The sequence below is a fragment of the Festucalex cinctus genome, chromosome 1, assembly GCF_051991245.1.
Source record: "Festucalex cinctus isolate MCC-2025b chromosome 1, RoL_Fcin_1.0, whole genome shotgun sequence".
Classification (NCBI taxonomy): Eukaryota; Metazoa; Chordata; class Actinopteri; order Syngnathiformes; family Syngnathidae; genus Festucalex; species Festucalex cinctus.
The window spans coordinates 48,773,443-48,796,091 of NC_135411.1; the positions used below are offsets into that span (position 1 = coordinate 48,773,443).

The window sequence follows — 22,649 nt, forward strand, 5'->3', positions numbered from 1 at the left end:
CCCCCTTTGATATCTCCCTAAAACTCTTCCAAGTGCCAAGTTTTACTCGCCGTCTTGTGCAGTCATACAGAAAGTGAAAGTTTATAGAGCCGTCGGTCACTTCAGGACATGAAGCAGCACGTTTGACAACGCTTTAAAAGTTTGTGTACAGCTACCAGCGAGAAAAACAGCACTTGCTGCACAACATCAAGCGAGACGAATTGGCCGGGTAAGTTTCATAATGATGCTCCGGTGGAGCGCATGCACCCTCGCCCCGCTGGTCTAAAAGTTTAATTTCTTCATTGAGTGGTCAAAAGTAAAGTCAGCATTTTAACAGGTCGTGATTTGCCTGGTGACATTATTTAATTAGCGCGTTGTGTCCCTATCATGTTGTTGGTTGTCTTTTCCGCGATAAGCTAATTAACATTAACGCAGGTCTACACTAAAACATTTCTCAAATGATGATGTAGCTTGTTGCGTAGGTGCATGGATTAAATGTCTCCCATCGTATAGTGTAGTTCAGTGGTTCTCAACCGCGGTCCTCGAGTACCCGCGGTACATATCCAGCCTGTTTTCCATGTCTCCCACAAACAACATAGGTGTTTGAAACGATCAAAAATCTTCGTCTGGCTATTATGACATCCATCCATCCATTTTCTTGACCGCTTATTCCTCACAAGGGTCGCGGCGGGGGATTGCTGGAGCCTATCTCAGCTGGCTTTGGGCAGTAGGCGGGATACACCCTGAACTGGTTGCCAGCCAATCGCAGGGCACACAGAGACGAATGTTGTGTAATTCTATTTAAAAGAAAGAGGGTACTGCTACATCGAGGTCCAAGGTTACAATAACGCCTACAACACGCTACTCCCCTTGGGCCCGCGCCTTCCCCCTACCTGTCGCGGGTAGATGGAACATACCAAATCAAATCACAGGGGTGTGTGGACCAAACTACGACAAAGTGTATCTATAGAGATCACACCACAACGAACAATCATCCACACTCACAAGCACACCTAGGGACAATTCAGAGCACCCAATTAACCTGACATGCATGTCTTTGGAATGTGGGAGGAGACCAAGAGTACCCGGAGAAGATCCACTTAGGCACGGGGAGAGCATCTAAACTCCACCCAGGAAGGCCGAGGTCTGGACTCGAACCAGAGTCCTCAGAACTGGGAGGCAGACGTGCTAACCACTCGAATACCTTGCCGTCCACTATTATGGCATGTTAACCAATATTCATCCATCTTCAAAAGCACTTGTTCTTGGTCACAGGTGAGATGGAGGCTGGAGCCTACCCCAGCTGATTTGGGGCAAGAGGCAGATACCTTTGATTGGTCACTTGTCAAAAACAGGCCATATATAGACAAACATTCATACCCATGAACAATTTAGTGTCTTCCAGTGAACTTAATGTGCATGTTTTTGTTATGTAATGTGAGAGGTAGCACAGGTAGAACATGAAAACTGAATAGAGGAAGAAGATGACCAGTACCAAGATTTGAGCACAGAACCTCAGAACTAGTTTGAGGCAGACATGCTCACCGTGACCCCACTGTGCTGTCCACAGCATGCTACATTGCTGTATTTGAGTGGTTGAAGCATGCAAGTGTGAAGTACAGTAAAAATTCTCAAAAGAATATTGGACATGGGAAGAATGAGGCAGGAGATAGCGGATCGACACAGCGTCTGCAGTCACGAGGATTGTGTATTGTTCTGTCATGGTGAAGAAGCTCTCTATTTACTGGTTGATCTACATTAGTACCTTTGCCTATGATCTCATTGCTCCTCCACATTGAGAGGAGTCAGATAAGGTGGCTTGGGCATGATTAGGGTGCCTCCTGGATGCCTCTCTCATGAGGTGTCCGAAGAATGTCACACCAGGTAGATACCCGGGGGATGACACAGGATATGCAATGTGTCTCACGGCTGGCTTGGAAAAGTGGTTAGGGAAAAGAAAGCCTACAAAGGTGCTACCCCAGCGACCTTACCCTGATGAGTGAAAGAAGATAGATGGATGAGGCAAACAATGTGATGTTTTCCTCAACTGTTAAAGAGCATTTTCTAACTGCAGTGTCCTTAGCACTCAACACTGGCAGGGAAATACACGTTTTTGTTGTGTGTTACTAATCAAGCGCACAAGAGTATATAAATAAATCATCAACCAAGTTCCTAAAATCACAGATTCAATCTTGATGTCATATTTACAGTTTGAGAGGCTATAACTTCCTAGTAAATACCAAAACTTCAGCTCGTTGAGTTGATGGCATCTTCGCACCATACTATTATTTAATCATTACTGTAAAAAGTAGATAAATATCGATGCAAAGGTCGCACATGAAAGTAGCTGGAGGAGGGAAAGTAACCTTCAGAACACATTGTGCTTCGAAACATGAGGCTTAACAGATATTTAACATGTGCACCATGATTACACGTGGCCATACAAAAAGTCTTGTCAATGTTGTCTTGACTAGCAAGCGGTCTATGGGGTAGTTTTTATTTGAGCAAATCAATAACATTGCTGTTGGAAGAGGAATTATAAATAAATCACAACAGTGGGAAGCACCGTTCTAGTTTTCCTAGGTGGTTAATTATTATCAGCAAATTTGAATATCCTTCAGTGTTCCAGATTTACATGAGTAACTGTGCGTTTTCTTTATGCGTGTGTGACAGGTTGCACGATGCAGGAAACAGATGAGGACCCAGTTTTATGTCCTGACTATGGAGCTTTACCAGGTTAGTATTTTACCCAGGACAATGAATTATGAAGGTCACTGAAGCCTCTGTATCAGCAGCCCCGCCCCCTTGTGTCAAGTCTATTATTGAGTCATATTGAGTCATATTTTTGAGAATACATGATTGATATCATATTGTTAGGTAGGGGTGTTGGTGGAGGACCCAAATGCAGGCGTTTTAATCTAGGTGGCACAGGATGAAGTCAATAATGTTTAACAAAAAAAAAGGAGGCAAAAGTTTGGTACAAACCATGAAATCAAAACAAAGTCCAAAAGGAGTAAGCGAGACAAGACGTGGAGAAACAATGGAGCATGAAGTAGAGTAGCAACAAGAATGGACCAACAAGAGCTCAACTGAAAACAGGAAACTAAATACATAACAACTAATTACACAACAAGGGACACCTGGGCAAGGCACACATGGCTGGGGACACTGATTGGCTGATGCAAGAGGGAAAGTAGACAAGCACAGGTGGACGAGATCACACTTAACGAGACAAAGGGATACAAGGAAATAACAAGAAAACAAACCACAAAGGAACCAAAAGCAAACGACACAAAGAGCCCAAACCCCAAAAACAACCCTTAAACCCAAAACATGACACATATTAGTAAATGCCTAAATGTATTAATTGGCATTTGGCTGTACCTTAAAAATATGACAGCAACATTTACACAACTGCAAAAAGATATGAAGTAAAAATGAAAGTTGGCAATATTTGATTTGACACTGTCAGAGAGTTTTTATCGTTATTGCTGCAGTTTGTAGCCCTACATTATAGTGAATATTAATAATTAACAGTTAAGCCGCCTCGTACGATGACACAGTACAGTTCTTCCAAGCAACATTCAACATAATAAACATATGATTACTACTGACATTGTCAAACAAAACTGAGAGTTAATGTATTTGTAGTGTCAGAATTTGTTATGTTTTTTTTAATAAATCTAGTGCATAATGTTAAGATTGAGATGTTTCATCATGTAATCATTTTGTGTTTCAGACGATTTATCAGAATTCATGAACGACAGTTACCTGGTGAAGATGTTTGGTATGTTTCTACCAAAAATGGATGCATGTCATTATAATGACCTGCTCGCAGGTACGGTGTGTTTTACTGTTTGCTATTTTTCATCTAGACACAAATGCCCTCTTCGGTGACGATCCCATGTTGACTCTTGATGACAATGACTTTAGTAAGATCTCTTTTGTGTAATTTTGCATGAAAATACCATCCTGTGAAATAAAAAAAAAAAGCCATATATTTGAAATCAAACGTTATTGCAGGTTGCGCAATGTCATTAAAACCAAAAATATGATGATACCATTTTCGCGAGGGTAGTGAAAATGAAAAGAGGAACTTTCTGACGCGCAATGAAGCATATTATTGTGGTTATTTTTTGCAGCACTCCTCAAAATCTCAACTTGCAGTCTAGTCAGATCATATACAAGAACTGCATCTGTTTTTTAAAATAATCTTAGAAAATTTCTTTACCCCAAATGTTTTTAAAGTTTGCTGTCTAATGGGTTAGTAAATTTTGTAAGCTCCTTTTGTTTTCTCTGCTTTGCTTCTGAATGTTGTTAACTGCTGTGTTTGTTGCTTTCCTGTGTAAAGCACATCGAGTTGCCTTGTTTATGAAACGTGCAATAGAAATAAACCTGCCTTGCCTAAAATTATGCCTTTGCAGAGGTCACAAATCTCAAGTTTAATTGTCAGACAGGTATTAATTCAACAATGTGTTCATGATGTTAAAAGGAACCCCGACTGTCATTACAAGTTTGCTCTATATTATTTATTTGGTTGTTACTAACGTAACTATGAGATTTATTTATTTTTTTTTTAAATAATTTCCAGTTTAATACATTTTGTAGAAACATTATTTGGGCGTACGCTGGCATTGTTATTTACTTTTTTCTTTTTAATTAGTCACCCACCCGCGCACGCACACACACAATCTTACATCTAAATATTAAAAACACCGAAACCAGAACACAAAATCAAGGTCTTGACAGCCTTATTTTTGGAAGTAGAGATGGACTGAAAATATACATCAATCTCTTTCAAAAACAGAAAAAAATAGGTTTTTGTTATGATGCCGTGAGGCAAAGCAAGGCCAGGACCCAGGATGCAGAGTGAGAGACAAAGTCCACAGTTTATTGTTCACAAAAGTATCAACAGAAAATCACCTTGCTCAGGGAAAAAGTTCTAGAAAACAAAGTAGCAACAAAAAACACCTTGTTCAGGGATGAGAAAACACTAAAGCGCAAAGTAGCAACATAAAACACTAGGGACCAACGTAGCAACAGAAAGTAAGAGAAACAAAAAACCACTACAAGCCGGAGAACAGGAACTAGACTACACAAGGGTGTGGCAGGAGGGGACAAGCAAACGTAGCAGGTATGGCAAGGGAATCTTCCGGCACAGAACCAAAGGAGGGGCTGGTTAAATAAGTTGTTGGCTCATCAGGCTGATGAGGCCCAGGTGTTGGAGCAGGCCTCTGCCTGCGAGGTTGGCGCCGCCTCCTGCCACACTCCGGAACTGCAGAGAGAGACCACAGAACCATGACAGGTTTTGACTTTGCACATTTACATTTATGAATATAAAACTTAGCAAGATAAATTAACAGATTAATCAAATAATATTCTTTTTCAAATTAACTGTCATAGTTGAAAAATCTAAAAAATAATAAGAATAATTCTGTAAAGAAAACACAAAATTACAATAGATATTGTCCAAAATAAATTTGCAAATGTCTTGCCAGAGCTTGCGAGCATAAGTACACTTCCAGAACAGATGCAGAAGAGTCTCTGATTGGGAGTCACAGAAGGAGCAGTTCAGATCCATATCATAACCAAATTTAACAAATTTAAATGAATCATTTTGAAAGACACTTCCTTCACCTTGTTGACCAAGAAGAATTTCCGAGGCAGGGTCCAAATTTTTTTCCAATATAAATTCTTTACACAACAGTTCCAGTACGATATTACAGGTGACACAGACACAATATCAGATTGGAAAAGAGCACAGATTTTGCAATTGTTTTTATGACTAGAAGGATTAAAACATAATCTACCAATTGGTGATTCAGTGATATCAGCGATTGGAGTGTCAGTTGCAACACCAGTGTGACCCCTATACAGCATCAACACACCAGAAGAAATAGCATAAAAAATGACAGCAAATTGTTTGGGCGTCAGAGGCATCCCAAAGTGTCCAAGAAATTCCTCAGAAGTAAATAACACTCCCCTGCTGTTGAATTATTGACTCACCCAGATAATATTATGCTCAAACCAGGTCTTAAAAACAATGGACTTGTTCTTGTAATAAATGTCTTGGTTACAGTGTTCCCTCATTTTCTGCTGGGGTTAGGTTCCAAAAAATACCCGCAATAAATGAAATCCGCGAAGTAGTTAGCTTTGTTTTGCAATTCTTATAAATGTTTTAAGGCTCTAAAATCCCCCACCGCACAATTTATACACTTTTCTCATTGAGGCATTTACATGTTCTCACATTTCTCTCTTGTTCAAACTTTGACAATGTTCAAACATTCATAAATTTTATAAAATGGGTATATTACTGTAAAAAAAATATGCAAAATTGCACTTAAAAAAAAATCTGCGATACAGCGAGACCGCGAAAAGTGAACCGCGTTATAGCGAGGGAAAACTGTATTCCAAATAGAGTAGCGGTGTGGTGAAAAGTCATAAGTGTAAATAAGTGACCAAGCAAGCAATTCCTGCTTATGGAAGTTCGATAAGCGGATGGTAATCCTTTCAATTTTATAATTACATGACAACAGAAATCTTAATCCACCAATTTTGGAAAAAACATACCGGTAGTTTGAAATACAGTTCCAAATTGAATCAGGATTATTCAGAAAAGACCTAACCCAGTTAATTTTAAATGTATTGTTTAAAGAGTCAAGATTTAAGAAGTTCAGTCCCCCCTTCTCATACGTATTCATAACCACAGATTTTTTTTTTTTTTTGATGTAATGCGTTTTATTCTTACATAAAAAATTTGAAAAGCATCTGGTCTATGTCTTTAATGGTCTTATCATCTACATACAATGAAAGGGCAGCATAAGTAAGTCTGGAAATACCTTCTGCTTTACTTATTAGGGTTCTACCTCTTAAAGACAAATCTCTAAGAAGCCACATATTAAATCTTTTTTTATTTTTTTCAATAACTGGTGTAAAAATCAGGGGACTTATTTTTTTTCTCATCTTTAATGATAGATATTCCCAAATATGTAACTGTGTCTTTGACAGGAATGTTCAAAATGACTTATTAATGTTAATAACTTGACATATATAATGACCTTTATCATCAATATCAGAGTGAAGTATGTTACCTGTTATTGACCTCCAAAAGTTTTGCTCGTTTGCAGTGGAATGAGTTTCTTGAAAAAAGACAAAGTCAGCTTTACATTACTTAGCATACAAGAACAAGGCTTTGCGCTTCCCGTTATCTCTTAGACCCCTGGCATTTAAAGAAACAAAAGATAAAGACAGTTTAACTCAAAAATGAAAATAAAACAACTATATAATAGACAATTAAGTCGCAAGTAACTTAACACATTAGAATAGCACCAAGAACTGTACCATTAACAATCAGAATTGTGTGAAATTCAACATGAAAAAATAGCAATATTTTAATCCCCATCTACTATCAAATGTATGAAAACAACTTCAAAACAATGAACAAATGAAACCCAACCCATCTGGAGAAAAGTTGCCTATTACTCATCGAATGAACATGCCCCCATTAGATTTTATAGAATCAAAAACAAAATCCCAATGTCCAAAGATTGTCAAGGTGGGGCGAAAATTTCCCCGTTTTCAATGAAACCACAACCACCAACAAAGTAAGCTGCTTTTCCTTCCTTGCGAGCAGCTTCTATCATTGGCCACAATTTCTTCCGGTTTTCTCTGTCGATCTTGCAAAGGTCCTCGGCGAAACGCAGGCCGTTGTCGCGTAGGTATCGGGAGTCCTTAGCAGCCTTCCACAACGCCGTCCTATGAACCCGAGATGAAAACTGGATAATCACGCTTCTGGGCCTTGAAGAATTCTTGGAGCCAAGGCGATGGACAGTGTCAATCACTTCTGGCAGATGCTTTTTTTCCTAGGGCAAGACAGGCAGACAGCCTAGCAGATTTTGATCACTTCCATTCGGACCTGCTGATTTTCTATGGATTGCTCGGCATTTTACTCATCATTTCACACACAAACGAGCAGAGTCGACTTTCTAACGTTCTATCTTTCCAGGGGTAGATGGTCTAAATAAGTATAAGTATATGCCGTTGATTCGCAGATTCCAGCGCCGAGTATGTCTTTCCATGTCAACAACTCTCCTTTCCAAACTGTCAGCACGTTTTTTCTCTTCTTGGTAGAGCTGCTCAACCTTAGCGACTTTACCTTTCATTGAGTTTACTTCCTCGCCAATGGAGCGGATCTTTTTCTTCAGGTCCGTAATTACAGCTTTGTTTTCTTGAATTAGTGACTCAAGTTTATCGGACGTAGTGTTAATCAGCTGTGCAAGTGAGGCAATGATGCTCGGAGCAACACTGGAGTCACTAAATTCACAGCTAACGTCGTCACATTTCACTCTTTTACCAGGAGGTGATTTACTTGGGATAATTGGATTCTCATCAAACTCGTCTTCATCCATCACCTTGAGACAATTCTTCTTTCAACGCATAATCGTGGCAACTGTCCATAAGGATATTACGGTTAGCTTTAGCCGCAGGAGCTGAAACTTCTTCGCTGCAAGATGTCAAGGCCTTCTCGTTACCAGAACGCGTTTTCCTCTTCTCAGTGCAACTCGGCATTTTACTCATCATTTCACACACAAACGAGCAGAGTCGACTTTCTAACGTTCTATCTTTCCAGGGGTAGATGGTCTAAATAAGTATAAGTATATGCCGTTGATTCGCAGATTCCAGCGCCGAGTATGTCTTTCCATGTCAACAACTCTCCTTTCCAAACTGTCAGCACGTTTTTTCTCTTCTTGGTAGAGCTGCTCAACCTTAGCGACTTTACCTTTCATTGAGTTTACTTCCTCGCCAATGGAGCGGATCTTTTTCTTCAGGTCCGTAATTACAGCTTTGTTTTCTTGAATTAGTGACTCAAGTTTATCGGACGTAGTGTTAATCAGCTGTGCAAGTGAGGCAATGATGCTCGAAGCAACACTGGAGTCACTAAATTCACAGCTAACGTCGTCACATTTCACTCTTTTACCAGGAGGTGATTTACTTGGGATTATTGGATTCTCATCAAACTCGTCTTCATCCATCACCTTGAGACAATTCTTCTTTCAACGCATAATCGTGGCAACTGTCCATAAGGATATTACGGTTAGCTTTAGCCGCATTAGCTGAAACTTCTTCGCTGCAAGATGTCAAGGCCTTCTCGTTACCAGAACGCGTTTTCCTCTTCTCAGTGCAACTCGGCATTTTACTCATCATTTCACACACAAACGAGTCGACTTTCTAACATTCTATCTTTCCAGGGGCAGATGGTCTAAAACATTTCACCATACAGAAATAGCGTTGGTAGCAGAGCTCGGTAAAACACGTCCTCTCACGGCGCCATCTTGGCCAACCCCACCGACATTGTTATTTACCTGGCAACGCATTTCATGCGTAGTGACGTAAAAAATGGCGGTGGTTCTCTGCCGAGCAATGTGAAAGGTCTAACAAAAAAGCAAAGTAAACCTTGTGCCGTTCCAAAAGAAACAACGTGCGATCGGGAGAGTCACGGTCCCCAGCGCGGTGCTCTCGTCATTCAACAGACGCATTCAAGAGTTTTGATCGTCCCTATAGGAACGTAACGGAGGTTTACCTTACCACCGCCATTCGAAATGTGTTGCGACGTAGCTATATAACAATGGCGGCGTACGTCTAAATAAAGTTACTACAAAATGTATTAAACTGGAAATGATTTTTTAAAATGAATCTCATAGTTATCTTATTAACAACCAAATAAACAATATAGAGCAAACTTGTCATGAAAGCCGGGGTTCCTTTTAATGTTTTTAGTTAAAAGACAGCACAATTGCACCGGACAATTTTGCAACTCTCTGTGACTTGCAGATGACATTCCATTGGCAAAAGAGCTGCCAAGCCAACACAGAAACCAGCAGGTAGATCAAATTAAGCCGAAAAGAATAACTGATATTCTTCGAAAAAGGCCCAGAGGTGAGCACTCATTAAAAATAAACAAAAAGATAACTATACAAAATAATGAAAAAGTGTTAAAGATGTTTGTTTATTCTTCAGCAGCTACATTATCAAAACAGAACCCGACAGCAAAAAAGAACTGTCCTTCAAAGAAACAAAAAGCTGAAGGTGAGAATTCATGACTTTACCTTATGAATATGTATGACATTTCATCTTAACTTAATAATGAGGACAATTAAGATTACAGTACATTGAACTTTGATTTTGTAACTAGTACCATAATTTCTGACATGTTAATAAATTGATGGTGATATTGTGGCTTTAGAATTTTTTTTGATGTAAATCTTTAGTGTATTTTAAAATTGAACCAAAAACTATGCAGAGTAGCACCAATACTATGAAACTATTTATAAATATATAAATAAATACTTATAAACATATTTCACTCTTCTTGGGGACTAAGCCATTTTTAATGTAGGCCTAAAAGGTAGTGAAATCAGATGTGTAAAATTAGGAAAATACACTTTGCTGGACACCACTAAAATGAACACGTGTTGTTTTTTATTTTGTTTTATTTAACCTTCTATCCAAAATGTTTTGTTTTGCCTCACTAGTATGTGTAATTTAAAAGTAAATTGAGCTACAAAAACAAAATGTGGTATGCACCTGACATGGGGGGAAAAAAAAGAAATAAATCCTTAAAGATTAAGAGGAGTTCATGTTTTTTAGCACTGTATTGCATATTATAACAAACTATTTTTGTTTTATTGTTATGTGTTGCCATTGAGGGCTTGCGGCAAAGCTGTCATGTTCTGTTGAGTCTTTCCATGTCCAAGTTCATAAACACAACACTGTGAGTGTTTGTGACTCGCTAGTGAAAAGAGAGAGAGAGAGAAGGAGTGCCTTTGATGTCAATACCTTCGGTGGTCTAACTGGTTTGGTTATTAATAAATGCGAGTTTTCTGACTAAAGCCTCCGTAATCCATAATAGAAACAGACCTTATGTTCGTGTACCAAATTAACAGAGTATTGTACGGAGCCCCTAAGGTGAAACGGTAGAAAAAACAAAACAAAACTTTGCGTTCCCTCCCTCGCAAAACATTTTGTGTTCCCTTGCAAAGATTGCGTTCCCGCAAAGTTGTTTTGCGAGGGAACGCAATCTTTGCGAGGGAACGCAATCTTCGTGAGGGAACGTAAAGTTGTTTTGCAAGGGAACGCAGGAGTTTTTTTGTTTTTTTTCTACCATGTCACCTTAGGGGCTCCGTAGTATTGCGGTCCACACGCGGTGCTAATGCTAGCTTCCAGGCATGACAATGATGATTATTATACCAGAAATTCAATTAGGCATCAGCCACAACATGTTTCTTATGCTGCTTTATCACTGCCGTGAGCCATGAAAGTGAGGTTTACTTCTAATGTAGTATTTTGGGTGAGATGCTCCTAAGTTTTATTTCAGATTCTGTTGCTAATACAGGTTAGCCATCACACTCCACTCCCCATAATGCATGATGGAAACAGCCAGCTTGAGAAGTGCGAGACGAGGCAATTTTCGATAGAAAAACAGAGATCCAAATAAATACATAAATAAATAAATACATAAATAAAACACTTGTTGACTATTAATATTAAATGTCGATGATTTTGATCCCTGCGATTGGCTGGCAACCAGTCCAGGGTGTCCCCCGCCTACTGCCCAGAGCCAGCTGAGATAGGCTCCAGCACCCCCCGCGCCCCTTGTGAGGAATAAGCGGTCAAGAAAATGGATGGATGGATGATTTTGATCGTCGTGACTAGTCAACAAATCTTGGCAGGCCTAGTTTCAACAAAGCTTGTGAAGTCCAAGTTAGCATGTCAGCATGAGGTTGTGGTGGTGTACCCACTGCCCGCTATGACAAAACTATGCTGAGTGTGCCGGCAGAGCCCGGCAGTTGATTGACACCTGGTATTCTGTTTTGACGACTATATTATAGCGTAGGACTAGATGATAATATCCCTCTATCGCATACCTAAGACTCTGTGGGATAATCATGTGAGTGACGGCACCCGATGGGTTGTCAAGTGGGCGCCCTCCTTCCTCAATGTTTCGCTGATAGGCCCACGACATCTCCAGAGGGTTCAGCAGTGATTCCCAGCGTCCCAGGATCACCCCCCTGGATGCCGACTCTCACCTGATGGCCCAGCTGGTGTCCTTCCTCCTGAGCCAGAGCCACTGACTCCCTCTTTCTGCTGCTTTGGAGAGGTCCTTGATGGCCTGCCGATGGGCCTTCCCTCATACTCCCACCTCTCGGAATAGCCTTGTTGTTGAAGTGGCTACGAAACCTCTGCATCCTACTTCGACGGGGCGGATCTTTACTACCCAGCCACGTTGTTCAGCTTCGGCTGCCAGCTCTGTGTATCTCAGCTTCTTGCGCCCGTAGGCCTCCTCAACTGAACTTTCCCACGGCACCGTCAGAGCGATGATGCACACGTGCTTAAGTGAGGTTGACCACAGCACGAGGTCTGTTCTCAAGTTGGTCAGCGCAATTTCTGGTGGGAAGCAGAGCTTTTGGTTCAGGTCTGCCAACAATTTCCAGTCACGTGCCCTGCTGAGCTGCCCCACTTCTGGTCTTGAGGGCCTGAGGGTAGCTTTACCTTCCCCTTCTCGGATGAATGGTGTTACTGGCCCGCAAGCTGTAGGGGGAGGGAGCTTGTTGGTGCTTGTTCGCTGATGTTCCAACACTTCTGCAAGACACCGTAACACCTGGTTGTGCCGCCAGGTGTACCGACGTTGAGTGAGGCTGGTCGTGCGGCCAACCAGGATGTGCTTCAGTGTAGCAGGAGTTGAGCAGAGGGAGCAATTAGGGTCTTCACCATACCACTGGTTGAGGTTTTTGGGAGTTGGCAAGACATCGTAGGCAGCTTTGATAGTCAAGCTTGTCCTAAATGCCTCTGTCTCCCACAGTTCCTGCCAGGAGATCTTCTTCTCCACTCCCTCCCAGGTCGTCCATTGGCCTTGTCTTGCTTGTGCCACCGCCTTTGCACACCTTACCACCTCCTCTTGCTGGTGCACCTCTTGAACCACCAGCGCTCGTTTCTCGGGTGCGGTGGCCTTGCTCCACAATGCCATGACAACTCCTGCGCCAAGACCACTCCTCTCTTGCTGCAGTCGTCCCACGATATCCCTGTGCTTGAGAGCTGCTCTGGCCTGTTGAGTTGCCTCTGCTGGTGTCCACTTTCTCCCAATAGCCAAATGAGGGGCAGCCTGGGCCAGGTGAGTGTCGGTTGAATCCAGCTGCGTCATCTCTAGTCTCACCTTGGCACACTTGTATTCCTCCACCAAACTGGGCAGGGGCAGTTCCAAGACTCCTCTTCCATAGAGCCCTATACTGCTGAGGCATCTGGGAAGCCCAAGCCACTTTCTGGCGTATGAACTAAAGTATAATATGATAGACATGACATGACATGACATGATAGACAATGTATGATAGACATGACTATTTGTTTCCTGAATTCTCTGGCCTTTATTTCTAGGTAGTGACACAAGATCTATACAGAGTCAGGGAGATCTTTCATGTCTCTCCTCGCCGCGACAAAGCATCCTTCATCTCCATCCCTCCATCCAGTTTGTCACATTGCCAGACACTACATCTCATCAGTGTGAGACGCCAACGATCTATCCTCCAATTATCCGTCTTCCATTCCCCACTGCTGCTGTACCAACATATGTATTGGGTGAGTGAGCAATCATTCAAGTTGCAGGGTTGATGTGCTTTGATTACTACTGATCGAAACATACAAATCTCTAGGGCACACTATAAACCATTAAGATGTCGGTTATTCACATTGGGTAAAATAGACGTAACAAGTTTTATAGAAATAGTACCACATGGGAGTACTTTGCCAAAACATGATTCCTCTAACATATTTTCTGTTTTGTCTCATGGCTGCAGTACATGTACCTCCTCCACCATCAGGATCCAAAATTCCTGTAACGCCCTTTTCCCTAGGTGGGTGAGTTTCCTGCATGAGGTAGCATTCATGAGAATCCAGTAGGATTTTACACAGTTCAGTTTATTCAGGATTTGGCATTGGGGGCAGTGCATAACTATATACCTGAATACAATGTTAAAAGTTTTACAATTTAAATGTCACGTAATGTTTAAATGAAAAGTAAACGGTCATTTTATTTTGTGCACCATCTTACTAAATGCTCGAGAGCACAATATAATACTAAAATTTTGTGTTCTAGAGTTGTGATACATGGGTCGAAACTAAACTTAAGCTTCAAGATGGCAGCCAGTCTGCTACTTTATGTCTGTGTAGGTAATATCGTGTTCCTAAACTCTCCCTTCTCTTCTGTAGAGGACAGTGCAGGAGTACCTGCCCTAATGAGCTCATCCCCATCCGGAACGTTGTCAGACACCACCAGCACAGTCATGTCTCCACCGTGCAATTATGGTCAGTCAAGTTTGTTCCCCCCCCCCCTGCATTTTGACAAGCGTATTGGTGATAAAAAAACAATTGATCTCATTGCTGAAAGCATTTCTCTATACATAAAAAGTAAGTTCTGTGACCTCGTTTATAATTGTGATGTTTTACTATTGAAATTTACCTGTATAACTTCATCCATCCATCCATTTTCTTGACCGCTTATTCCTCACAAGGGTCGCGGGGGGTGCTGGAGCCTATCTCAGCTGGCTATGGGCAGTAGGCGGGGGACACCCTGGACTGGTTGCCAGCCAATCGCAGGGCACACAGAAACAACCATCCACACTCACAAACACACCTAGGGACAATTCGGAGCACCCAATTAACCTGCCATGCATGTCTTTGGAATGTGGGAGGAGACCGGAGGACCCGGAGAAGAACCACGCAGACACGGGGAGAACATGCAAACTCCACCCAGGAAGGCCGGAGCCTGGACTCGAACCCGAGTCCTCATAACTGGGAGGCGGACGTGCTATCCAGCACCGTGCCGCCCCCTGTATAACTTATTCTTGTAAAAATAATACAAAATGAACTAAACCCATGCTGTATAGCAGATAAGTTATATGACTACTGTCATGACTTGGGTCATGCAGGAGTAATGTTTGGGTCTTGTCTCATGGCTGGGGTCACGCCTGGGTTAAACTATCATGTCTGATAGTTGACTTTATTTGAACTGATGATTTGTTTATGTTTGGTTTTCTTTGAACTGATGCAATCGGCTTGCAACTAGGGGATGTCAGGAATCTTGGATCTCTCTATATGGTTAGGACTAGTCGGCAGCGAATCAGATGGGTCTAGTTCAGTCTGTTCTCAGCTGCTTATATGGTTAGGAGCCAATCCGCAGCGAATTGGATCGATCCATGTATGTATCCTATTTCATCGACCTATCAGGGTTACCCACATGTCTAGCCTCAACCAATAAGAACGAGTCACTGTCTAAGCTGTTTGAGAAATGTGTGTGTTGCCGGGTTATTAACTCTGTTCATCGATGTGTTTCCGGCCCAAGAAGCCTTGACATGCAGTCTCTTTGTTTTTCGTTTAGTCAAGTTATGTGAATAAATAGTTAAAACCTTATTTGTGTCTGCGCCTTGGGATCCAACCCTTCAGCACACAACTACTGCTGTCAAAGTTAAAGCGTTAACTAGTTAATCACAAAAAAATATTGCATTAATCGTATATTAACGCAAATTAATCACACTATTAATTTTGACCACAGATTATCCTTTAGTTTGATAGTGGATGGCTATGTTATAATATTGGGGTCATTTTTTGTTCCATTTTGAATTATGCAAGTATTCCATTTTAAATTATACAATTAATTAACTGATTAGAAAAAGAGGAGGATGAGTGTGTGCAGTGGTTAAAAAAATGTTGAAGACGTCCTCATAACATTAAATGTCGAAAGAATTAACACGTAACAACAGGTGCTCTTCAAATTTGGCGGGCAAAAAAATGTTGATAAAAAAAGCCTTTTTAATTCAGCGATTAATCGTGATTAATCCAAATTCTATAATGTGATTAATCTAATTAAAAAATGTAATTGTTTTCCAGCTCTACTACAAATACAATTTTCTTACAGTCCCATCACTGGTGATCTATTTTTAGAACATAAGTTACTCATACATGTTGGCACCTACACAGTAAGGCCAATGCTTGTGTCTAATTCCTCCGTCCGCCCCCTTAACGATCTCTACTTTGCGAACATTTACTTATCACGAGTGGGACTGAAACGTATCACCTGCGAAAAGTGAGGGAACACTGTACCCCATAATTGATTAAGCATTTCATAACCCACTAGTTAAGTAGATCAAAAAGATTAACTTGGATTGAGGGATTGGGACCCATCTAATAAATAACCCAAAATGGGCAGAGCATGTCACAACCCTATACTTGGGTAGATTAAACAACCCAGCGTTTGTTTGTGTGTACATTTCAGAGATGACTGAATGTAACGAGTCAACCACAGTTCAACAATCTCCAGCTACCTTTGATATACCTCGTAAGTTGTTTCGATTTGTCAGAAGTTTGAATGGAAATCTGAGTTGAACTGGCGTGATAAAGAAGTTTTGTTTCATCCTCAGAGAATGTAAAGGACTACATTCAAATTGCCAAAGCCCATATGTATAAAATCTGCGAGGAAATGGAGCCAAGGCTGTGTTTGAGCTCTCATTTCGTGGATGTGCAAGTGATCCAGAGAGAGATGTTTTGCTCAGGGAAAAAAAAGAACAAGTGCCTAAACAAAGATCTGCTGGCCATGGGTGATATGGATAGACAAAAAAGATTGATTCAATTGAAGCAGGTTCATGTTCACCTTATCCTTAACAACATATTGTAGACTTAAAAAGGCTACGACTGCTATATATGAACAAATGTGTCATAATGTTTCCATTCTTTTTGATAGATATTTGAAAACTCCAATGGAGATAAACCGAAACGATATATACTACTACTTGGCAAAGCAGGCATGGGGAAAACCACCCTGATCAGAAAGCTGTGCCAGGACTGGACCAGAGGCGGCATTCCACAATTTGATTTTGTATTCTTGCTGAATGGCAAAGATCTCATCTCTTCAAGAAAGTCACGCTACAGTCTTCAGACCCTTCTACTCGGCTTCCCCACCCATGCCACTTCCATTATGAACATTGAGGAAGTGTACGCACAAGTCCTTGCAACCCCCAAACGTGTGCTCGTCATTTTTGATGGTTTTGATGATCATGACTATGAAATGCTGTTTCAAGAAAAAGACTTTACAACCTTGTTAGAGAAAGACCATAAAGACAAGTCCTCTACAGTTAGACAGCTGTACTCTGCCATCCTCCAAAGGGTGATCCTTCGAGGATGCTCTCTTCTGATTTCTGTCAGACCAAGAAGCACTTCCTGCCAACTAGTGCGACGAATGGACTGCCTTCTAGAGGCTAATGGATTTACCCCTCCATATATAGAAACATATTTTTCCAAGTACTTTGCCCATCCTGATCTCAGGGAATCTGCCTTGAAATGTTTAGAAAAGTCCAGCTACCTACGTCACCTTTGTTGGAATCCCGGCCTCTGTCGACTGGTGTGCTTAGTTTTGGAACACTCCGAAGGTTCAGAGGGCCTTCCAAGAACTTTAACTGAGCTCTGCCATCAAGCACTTTGCATTAAAATGAAAAATGACAACTGGGGCTGTTGCACTCAGGATGAAGCACAAGGCACAAGAAAAGCTCAGGTGAAGATAAGAACAAGGCGGTCAACAAGGAGGAAGGGGCAAATGAAAACAGATGAGATTAAAACTGCTCCTGGGGAGATCTGTAAAAAACAAATTATGTCCCATTTGTGCGATTTGGCCTGGCAAGGAGTGAAGGCCAACACGTCCATCCTGTCCAAAGAAGTTGTTCTATGCTCAAAAGTCAAGACATTCGGAATCAGGACGGGACTCTTCCTTGCTTATCAAGTAAGGGAAAGACGGGACTGCTTCCGTTGTGAGGGGGAGGAAGTAAAAAGAGAAGAAGAAATGATATCAGAAAGTAAAAATGCAGAACAAAGCCGAGACGAACGAAGTACGGACATAGAAGAAACAATAAGTGGTAACAACATCTTGATGTGGACGGATCCCTTCGTTCAGAGTTACCTGGCAGGACTCTATTTGTCCATGGCAAGGTAAATGTTGTCTCTTTAGTCTAATCGAAAGACTGAAAATTGATGAATGTTTTACTTTTCAGTGAGTAACAAATGCAACAGTAACCTATTGATGAACTAATACCCTAAAAATCATTAATTCAATGTTGAACAGAACATGTACTGTATATCCCATGCTGAGCTCCCTTTCCCCAGGAATGTTTGGTCTCAGAACCCCCTCCAGAACATCCTTTCCCAGTCTGGCCAAAAGGCACGTCGGCGTCCCCAAGGAGAAGTGCAAGAGCTCACTCAGCGTTTTGCTTTTGGCATCCTGTTCCTTAAAAGAACCGAGTTACGCAGGCTTCATTTAGACGTAAACTCCGGCAAGCGAGCCTTATTGGCGAAACGTTTTGAGAGTCTTTCCCTTGCTGACCTGTACCCTGATCAGGTCCTGGAGCTGTGCCACTATGTTTTTGAAGCAACTTTCTCACATGAAAATGGGAGCAATGAGAATGACGAGGCACCATTGCTCACTCACCTGACGGCAAACCTACCCGAGGTCCTCACATTTCATGGCGTTCCACTTGGCCCACCGGATGCATATGTTGTGCAGAAGATTCTTGAAAGAGCTGAAAACAGAGGTAGAACTGTTTCTTTGGATCTTGAGAACACTGGGCTACCGATTCCAGGACTCGGGTCCCTGGTGGGTCTTGGCAGCTGCAGTACATACAGGTATAGTTTGGTTTAACAAACCCTTCCTTCGGACATGGCAAACCTTAAAGTTTCATCTTAAAGTGATGATGAAATTTTCATGTTTTCGTTAGGGCTTGCATAGCGGATGTCATCTCTCTGTGGGAGCAGGTAGAGCAGAGTGATGAACGAGATTGCCTTCAACGTTTTGTGACCAAGTTCAAGATTCACCCTCTGAAGGTCATGCACGTGTGTCAAATAGAACATCTAGCAAAGCTTGTGAACATTCACATGCGCAGGAGGCTGTCAGACTGGTAACTGACCTACTCATTGGTTTATGCAGTACACTGTGACTTATATTCATGTGTATTATCTTTACACTCAGTGAACCTGATCCAATCTTGGAGAAGGGAGTTCCAGCAGTCAAGGATCTACGCAAACTAGAGTTAGAGTGAGTACCTCTGCATTATTTGTAATGCATGATGATATTTTTACTGTTTTGACCGTCCACAATAACTACAGTATTTGCTTGCTGTGGTATGTTTATACTTGACCCATCTAATTTACCGTATTTTCCGCACTATAAGGCACACCTAAAAGCCTTCAATATTTTCAAAAGCTGACCATGCGCCTTATAATCCAGTGCGCCTTATATATGGATCAAATTGAGCCGCAACAGGTCTCGCTGTCAAGACGCTATCGTTGACCCTGCACGATCAGTGACGTGCATGCGCAGAAGATCCCGCCATCTTGCATCGCTAGCTAATACTAATACTTTACCTCAGAGAAAATAATAAAACAGCTGTTTATTCATTTTGGGAGTGAATGGAGTTGTTAGAAAGCTGGTTTGTAATCTATTAATAAAGTTTGACTGACCTATCTGACTGTTTTATTGACATTCCCTTTAGCCCAGCACCATCTAATGGATGCATAACGTAACCCCAGCCTCTACCTTCGCGCCATATATATGGAAAAAGTTTTAAAATATGTCATTCATTGAAGGTGCGCCTTATAATGCGGTGCTCCTTATAGTGCGGAAAATACGGTAGTCTGATAATATCACTTATGGATCTCTCCTTGTAGGATCGGTCCAGAGCGTGGACCCCATGCAATCCCCAAACTTTGGGAGTTTCTGCCAAATTTAACTGACCTCCAGCATCTAGAGTAATTTCAAAGCTTTTCCACTATTTTTGTCTCAGTGGGTCAGTCATTCATTCGATGTATCTCACCCACTTGATCTTACTCCCCTTCAGTTTGGAGGGCAACACAATTGGAGACAATGGAGCTGAGCAATTGGCTAATACCTTCGCCTCCCTCTCTTTTCTACAGATACTCAAGTGAGTAAGACCACATACCGGAAGTTGTCTCTAGTTATGCTATTGTGATCACAGGATACTTTGGGATTATTAGAAAGATTAGATACTATTCTTTTGTAAGATGTTACAGTAGGTGTGGTGTTTGTTTTTTGTTTTTTTAGATAGCAGGTTATCCTGCTATCTTTTAACTGCTTTCACAGTGGCTTCTGGATGTAGTTAGAGACGGAGTGACACTGATTTTTTTTTTTTAATTTTTTGATTACTATTTGCTAGCTAACAGCTAATTTTGCATACGGCGATTAATGGCTTATTTATGCAATCGTATCTAAAAAGCACAATGACACAAAAATCTCTGTTCTTCACAATTCTATGCACTGCTTTGTGCTTCCGTTTGTTCCAGCTTGTATTGTGAATTTGTTGTCCAAGGTTCTGGGTTGTGTGAGTTTACTTTTCTTTGAAACCACGATTGTGGATGGTATGATGAATAAACTTCCCAGCTGTGTTGGTTGTTTGCTATGTTGTTAAAGTAATCATCTTTATTGATACTGAGTCTGACTGTAAGAATGAAATTGTCTTTACCAGGGTAAGTTGTATTTCAAGTTTGCATTCAATTGTAGATGTAATCCTTATAAAATATTAACAATATCACAAGGGTCGCAGGTGTACAGTACAATAGCTTTCAATTAACCTATAAGAAATGTTTCAATTAAATGCTATAGCAACAATAATCTATTGTCTAAATTGTGTTGTCCTGCTTTGTGGTTTGCAGTCTGTCACAGAATTATATAGGAGACATTGGGGTCAAAAAGATGGCGACTACATTGAAGGATCTACCCAAACTACAGTGTTTAATGTATGTAGTCACATATTTACACAAAAACAAACACATATTGGTGCAGTAGACTTTTTTACTTCCCTTCCTTTTCTTCTTTTTCCAGCCTCTACAGCAATGTGATATCTGATGAAGGTGCCTCCACTTTAGCCGCTGTCCTCCCACACATGGCGTCATTGACTGACCTAGAGTAAGACTTCTTGAAGTGCATCTTTAAAATATCCTGCAGAAGTCACTTATACTGTAATAAAACACATCTTTAGATTTTTTTTGACTCATAAAAAAAAATCAGGATAGCAGTGAAGTAAACAAATACATTTAAAGTGCAACTTGTTTTCTTGACAGCGTGAAGTATAATAAACTATCAGATATCGGTGCGCAATGCTTGGGAAGCAGCCTTAGGGAATGCAAGAAAATGAAGACTTTAAGGTGAGAAAAACTTTTGTCCAACTATCAATGCAGCAACCTATGTATAAAAAAGCACACTATTTTCGACATACCTCTGCTTCTTTTCTCCCATTCCAGGATGTGGAACCCGTGTATTCCGTATGGCGCATTTGAGAGACTTCAGCAGCAGGATCCAAGAATCCTTTGGCACTAGTAATGCATCCACACACCAGTTTCTGGTACATTTCATCATATATGTACTCTATGTGCAGGTCATATAGAACAGCAACATACACAGAAGGGATACATTGTATTTGTCTACGGTTGACAGTCCAATATTCCACTGCTGAAAGGAACTTGGTCCTTTGTTGCTATACAATATGTTCTCTATGTGGTAATGCCTGGTGCATTTGAGACTGGAGAAATACCATGTGTCAAAGATGAGCAATGTCTGTATGTTTGCTCTGTTAATGTGCCTTTATTTTATTTGTCACTTTGAGTTTATTAAAAAGTTTTTTGTTGCATTTACAATTCACATTTGGCTCAGTCATATTTAATGCACTCAATGTTTAGGGGGAAAAAAAAATACTTTGAGGGGTCTGTGCTTCATCAGGCCGTTTAAGTGGACTCTGTCATAAGCCTGGTCTCCGTGAAGCTGCAACTGTTAACTGTTTACAGTGGTCGCTCGTTACTTCACAGTTCACTTATCATGGATTCACTATCAGATTTGTATTTGGGTCCAAATTTCATATATTACGGGCTGCTATTTTTCCTTATATTTACAAAGTTAAGTGTTTAGAAGGGTGGGAACTGTGTGGTGGCTTTGTTATGGCTCAGTAGTAATAAGTGTTTTTAAAGTTTGCTGTCAATGTGTTTCAACATTGTCAATGTATGTTATTTTCATAATTTTGTAAGCTACATGTTTTTTGTTTTGCTTCTGAATATTGCTAACTTGTCGATGCTTGTAGGTGTTGTGTCTTTGTGTACAGCACAAGTTGTCTTGTGTATGAAATGTTCTAGAGAAATAAAACTGCCCTGCCTTATCTTTGCATAAAACTTTGGACACACAAGAAAATATGAAGTCCTTTTATTTTCCATTTTATCATTGGATAACATAATTTCCATTTAATTTAAATTCTTTATTGTGAATCAATCTGAGTGTCATGAATGAGTAGCTTTTTACAGGCGCAATTATTGTACGTTCCATTTGGTACAAGTCATGTCCTGATCATGTTTGTCTTCAAAATAAACATGATCAGGAAAAGTTTTGTTAGATCTATTAGGTAAAGGCTAATTCTTTAGTGCCGTTTTCTTCGTTGTGCACTGACATCCCCTTGTGGACACAATGTGAGCATGATACGCATAAAACATGGTTTCAAGGAACCTACAGTACATAAGGAGTGGTGGCTGCACCCAAACTAATTGAGTTAAAAATAGTTTTGCAAATTGTCCACAACCTCCAT

General features: G+C 40.9%; 1 protein-coding gene across 3 annotated transcripts; it reads left to right on the forward strand.

Annotated features, from left to right (window-relative positions):
• The first annotated feature begins 80 nt into the window (after positions 1-80).
• ciita (class II, major histocompatibility complex, transactivator) lies at positions 81-22,229 on the forward strand. 3 transcript variants are annotated; one of them, XM_077539450.1, is made up of 21 exons: positions 81-208; positions 2,653-2,715; positions 3,719-3,766; positions 3,855-3,911; positions 9,811-9,915; positions 9,997-10,065; positions 13,408-13,608; positions 13,827-13,883; positions 14,239-14,334; positions 16,301-16,363; positions 16,446-16,663; positions 16,766-18,003; positions 18,178-18,693; positions 18,786-18,965; positions 19,037-19,102; positions 19,735-19,815; positions 19,905-19,988; positions 20,737-20,820; positions 20,906-20,989; positions 21,145-21,228; positions 21,325-22,229. In XM_077539450.1, the coding sequence occupies exons 2-21, from the start codon at positions 2,661-2,663 to the stop codon at positions 21,398-21,400; spliced, it is 3,462 nt and encodes a 1,153-aa protein (XP_077395576.1). In that variant the 5' UTR covers positions 81-208; positions 2,653-2,660; the 3' UTR covers positions 21,401-22,229. The 3 variants fall into 3 exon arrangements, with proteins under 3 accessions (XP_077395576.1, XP_077395582.1, XP_077395591.1); XM_077539456.1 differs by having other exon boundaries at positions 10,000-10,065; XM_077539465.1 differs by lacking the exons at positions 9,811-9,915; positions 9,997-10,065.
• The last annotated feature ends 420 nt before the right edge of the window (positions 22,230-22,649 follow it).

Bases quoted from the DNA above. Each gene is read 5' to 3' on its own strand.
- ciita (XM_077539450.1), top strand. From the start codon at position 2,661: ATGCAGGAAACAGATGAGGACCCAGTTTTATGTCCTGACTATGGAGCT. The intron at 10,066-13,407 runs GTGAGAATTCAT...CTTTATTTCTAG, and splicing joins AAAGAAACAAAAAGCTGAAG to GTAGTGACACAAGATCTATA. The intron at 16,364-16,445 runs GTAAGTTGTTTC...TTTCATCCTCAG, and splicing joins AGCTACCTTTGATATACCTC to AGAATGTAAAGGACTACATT.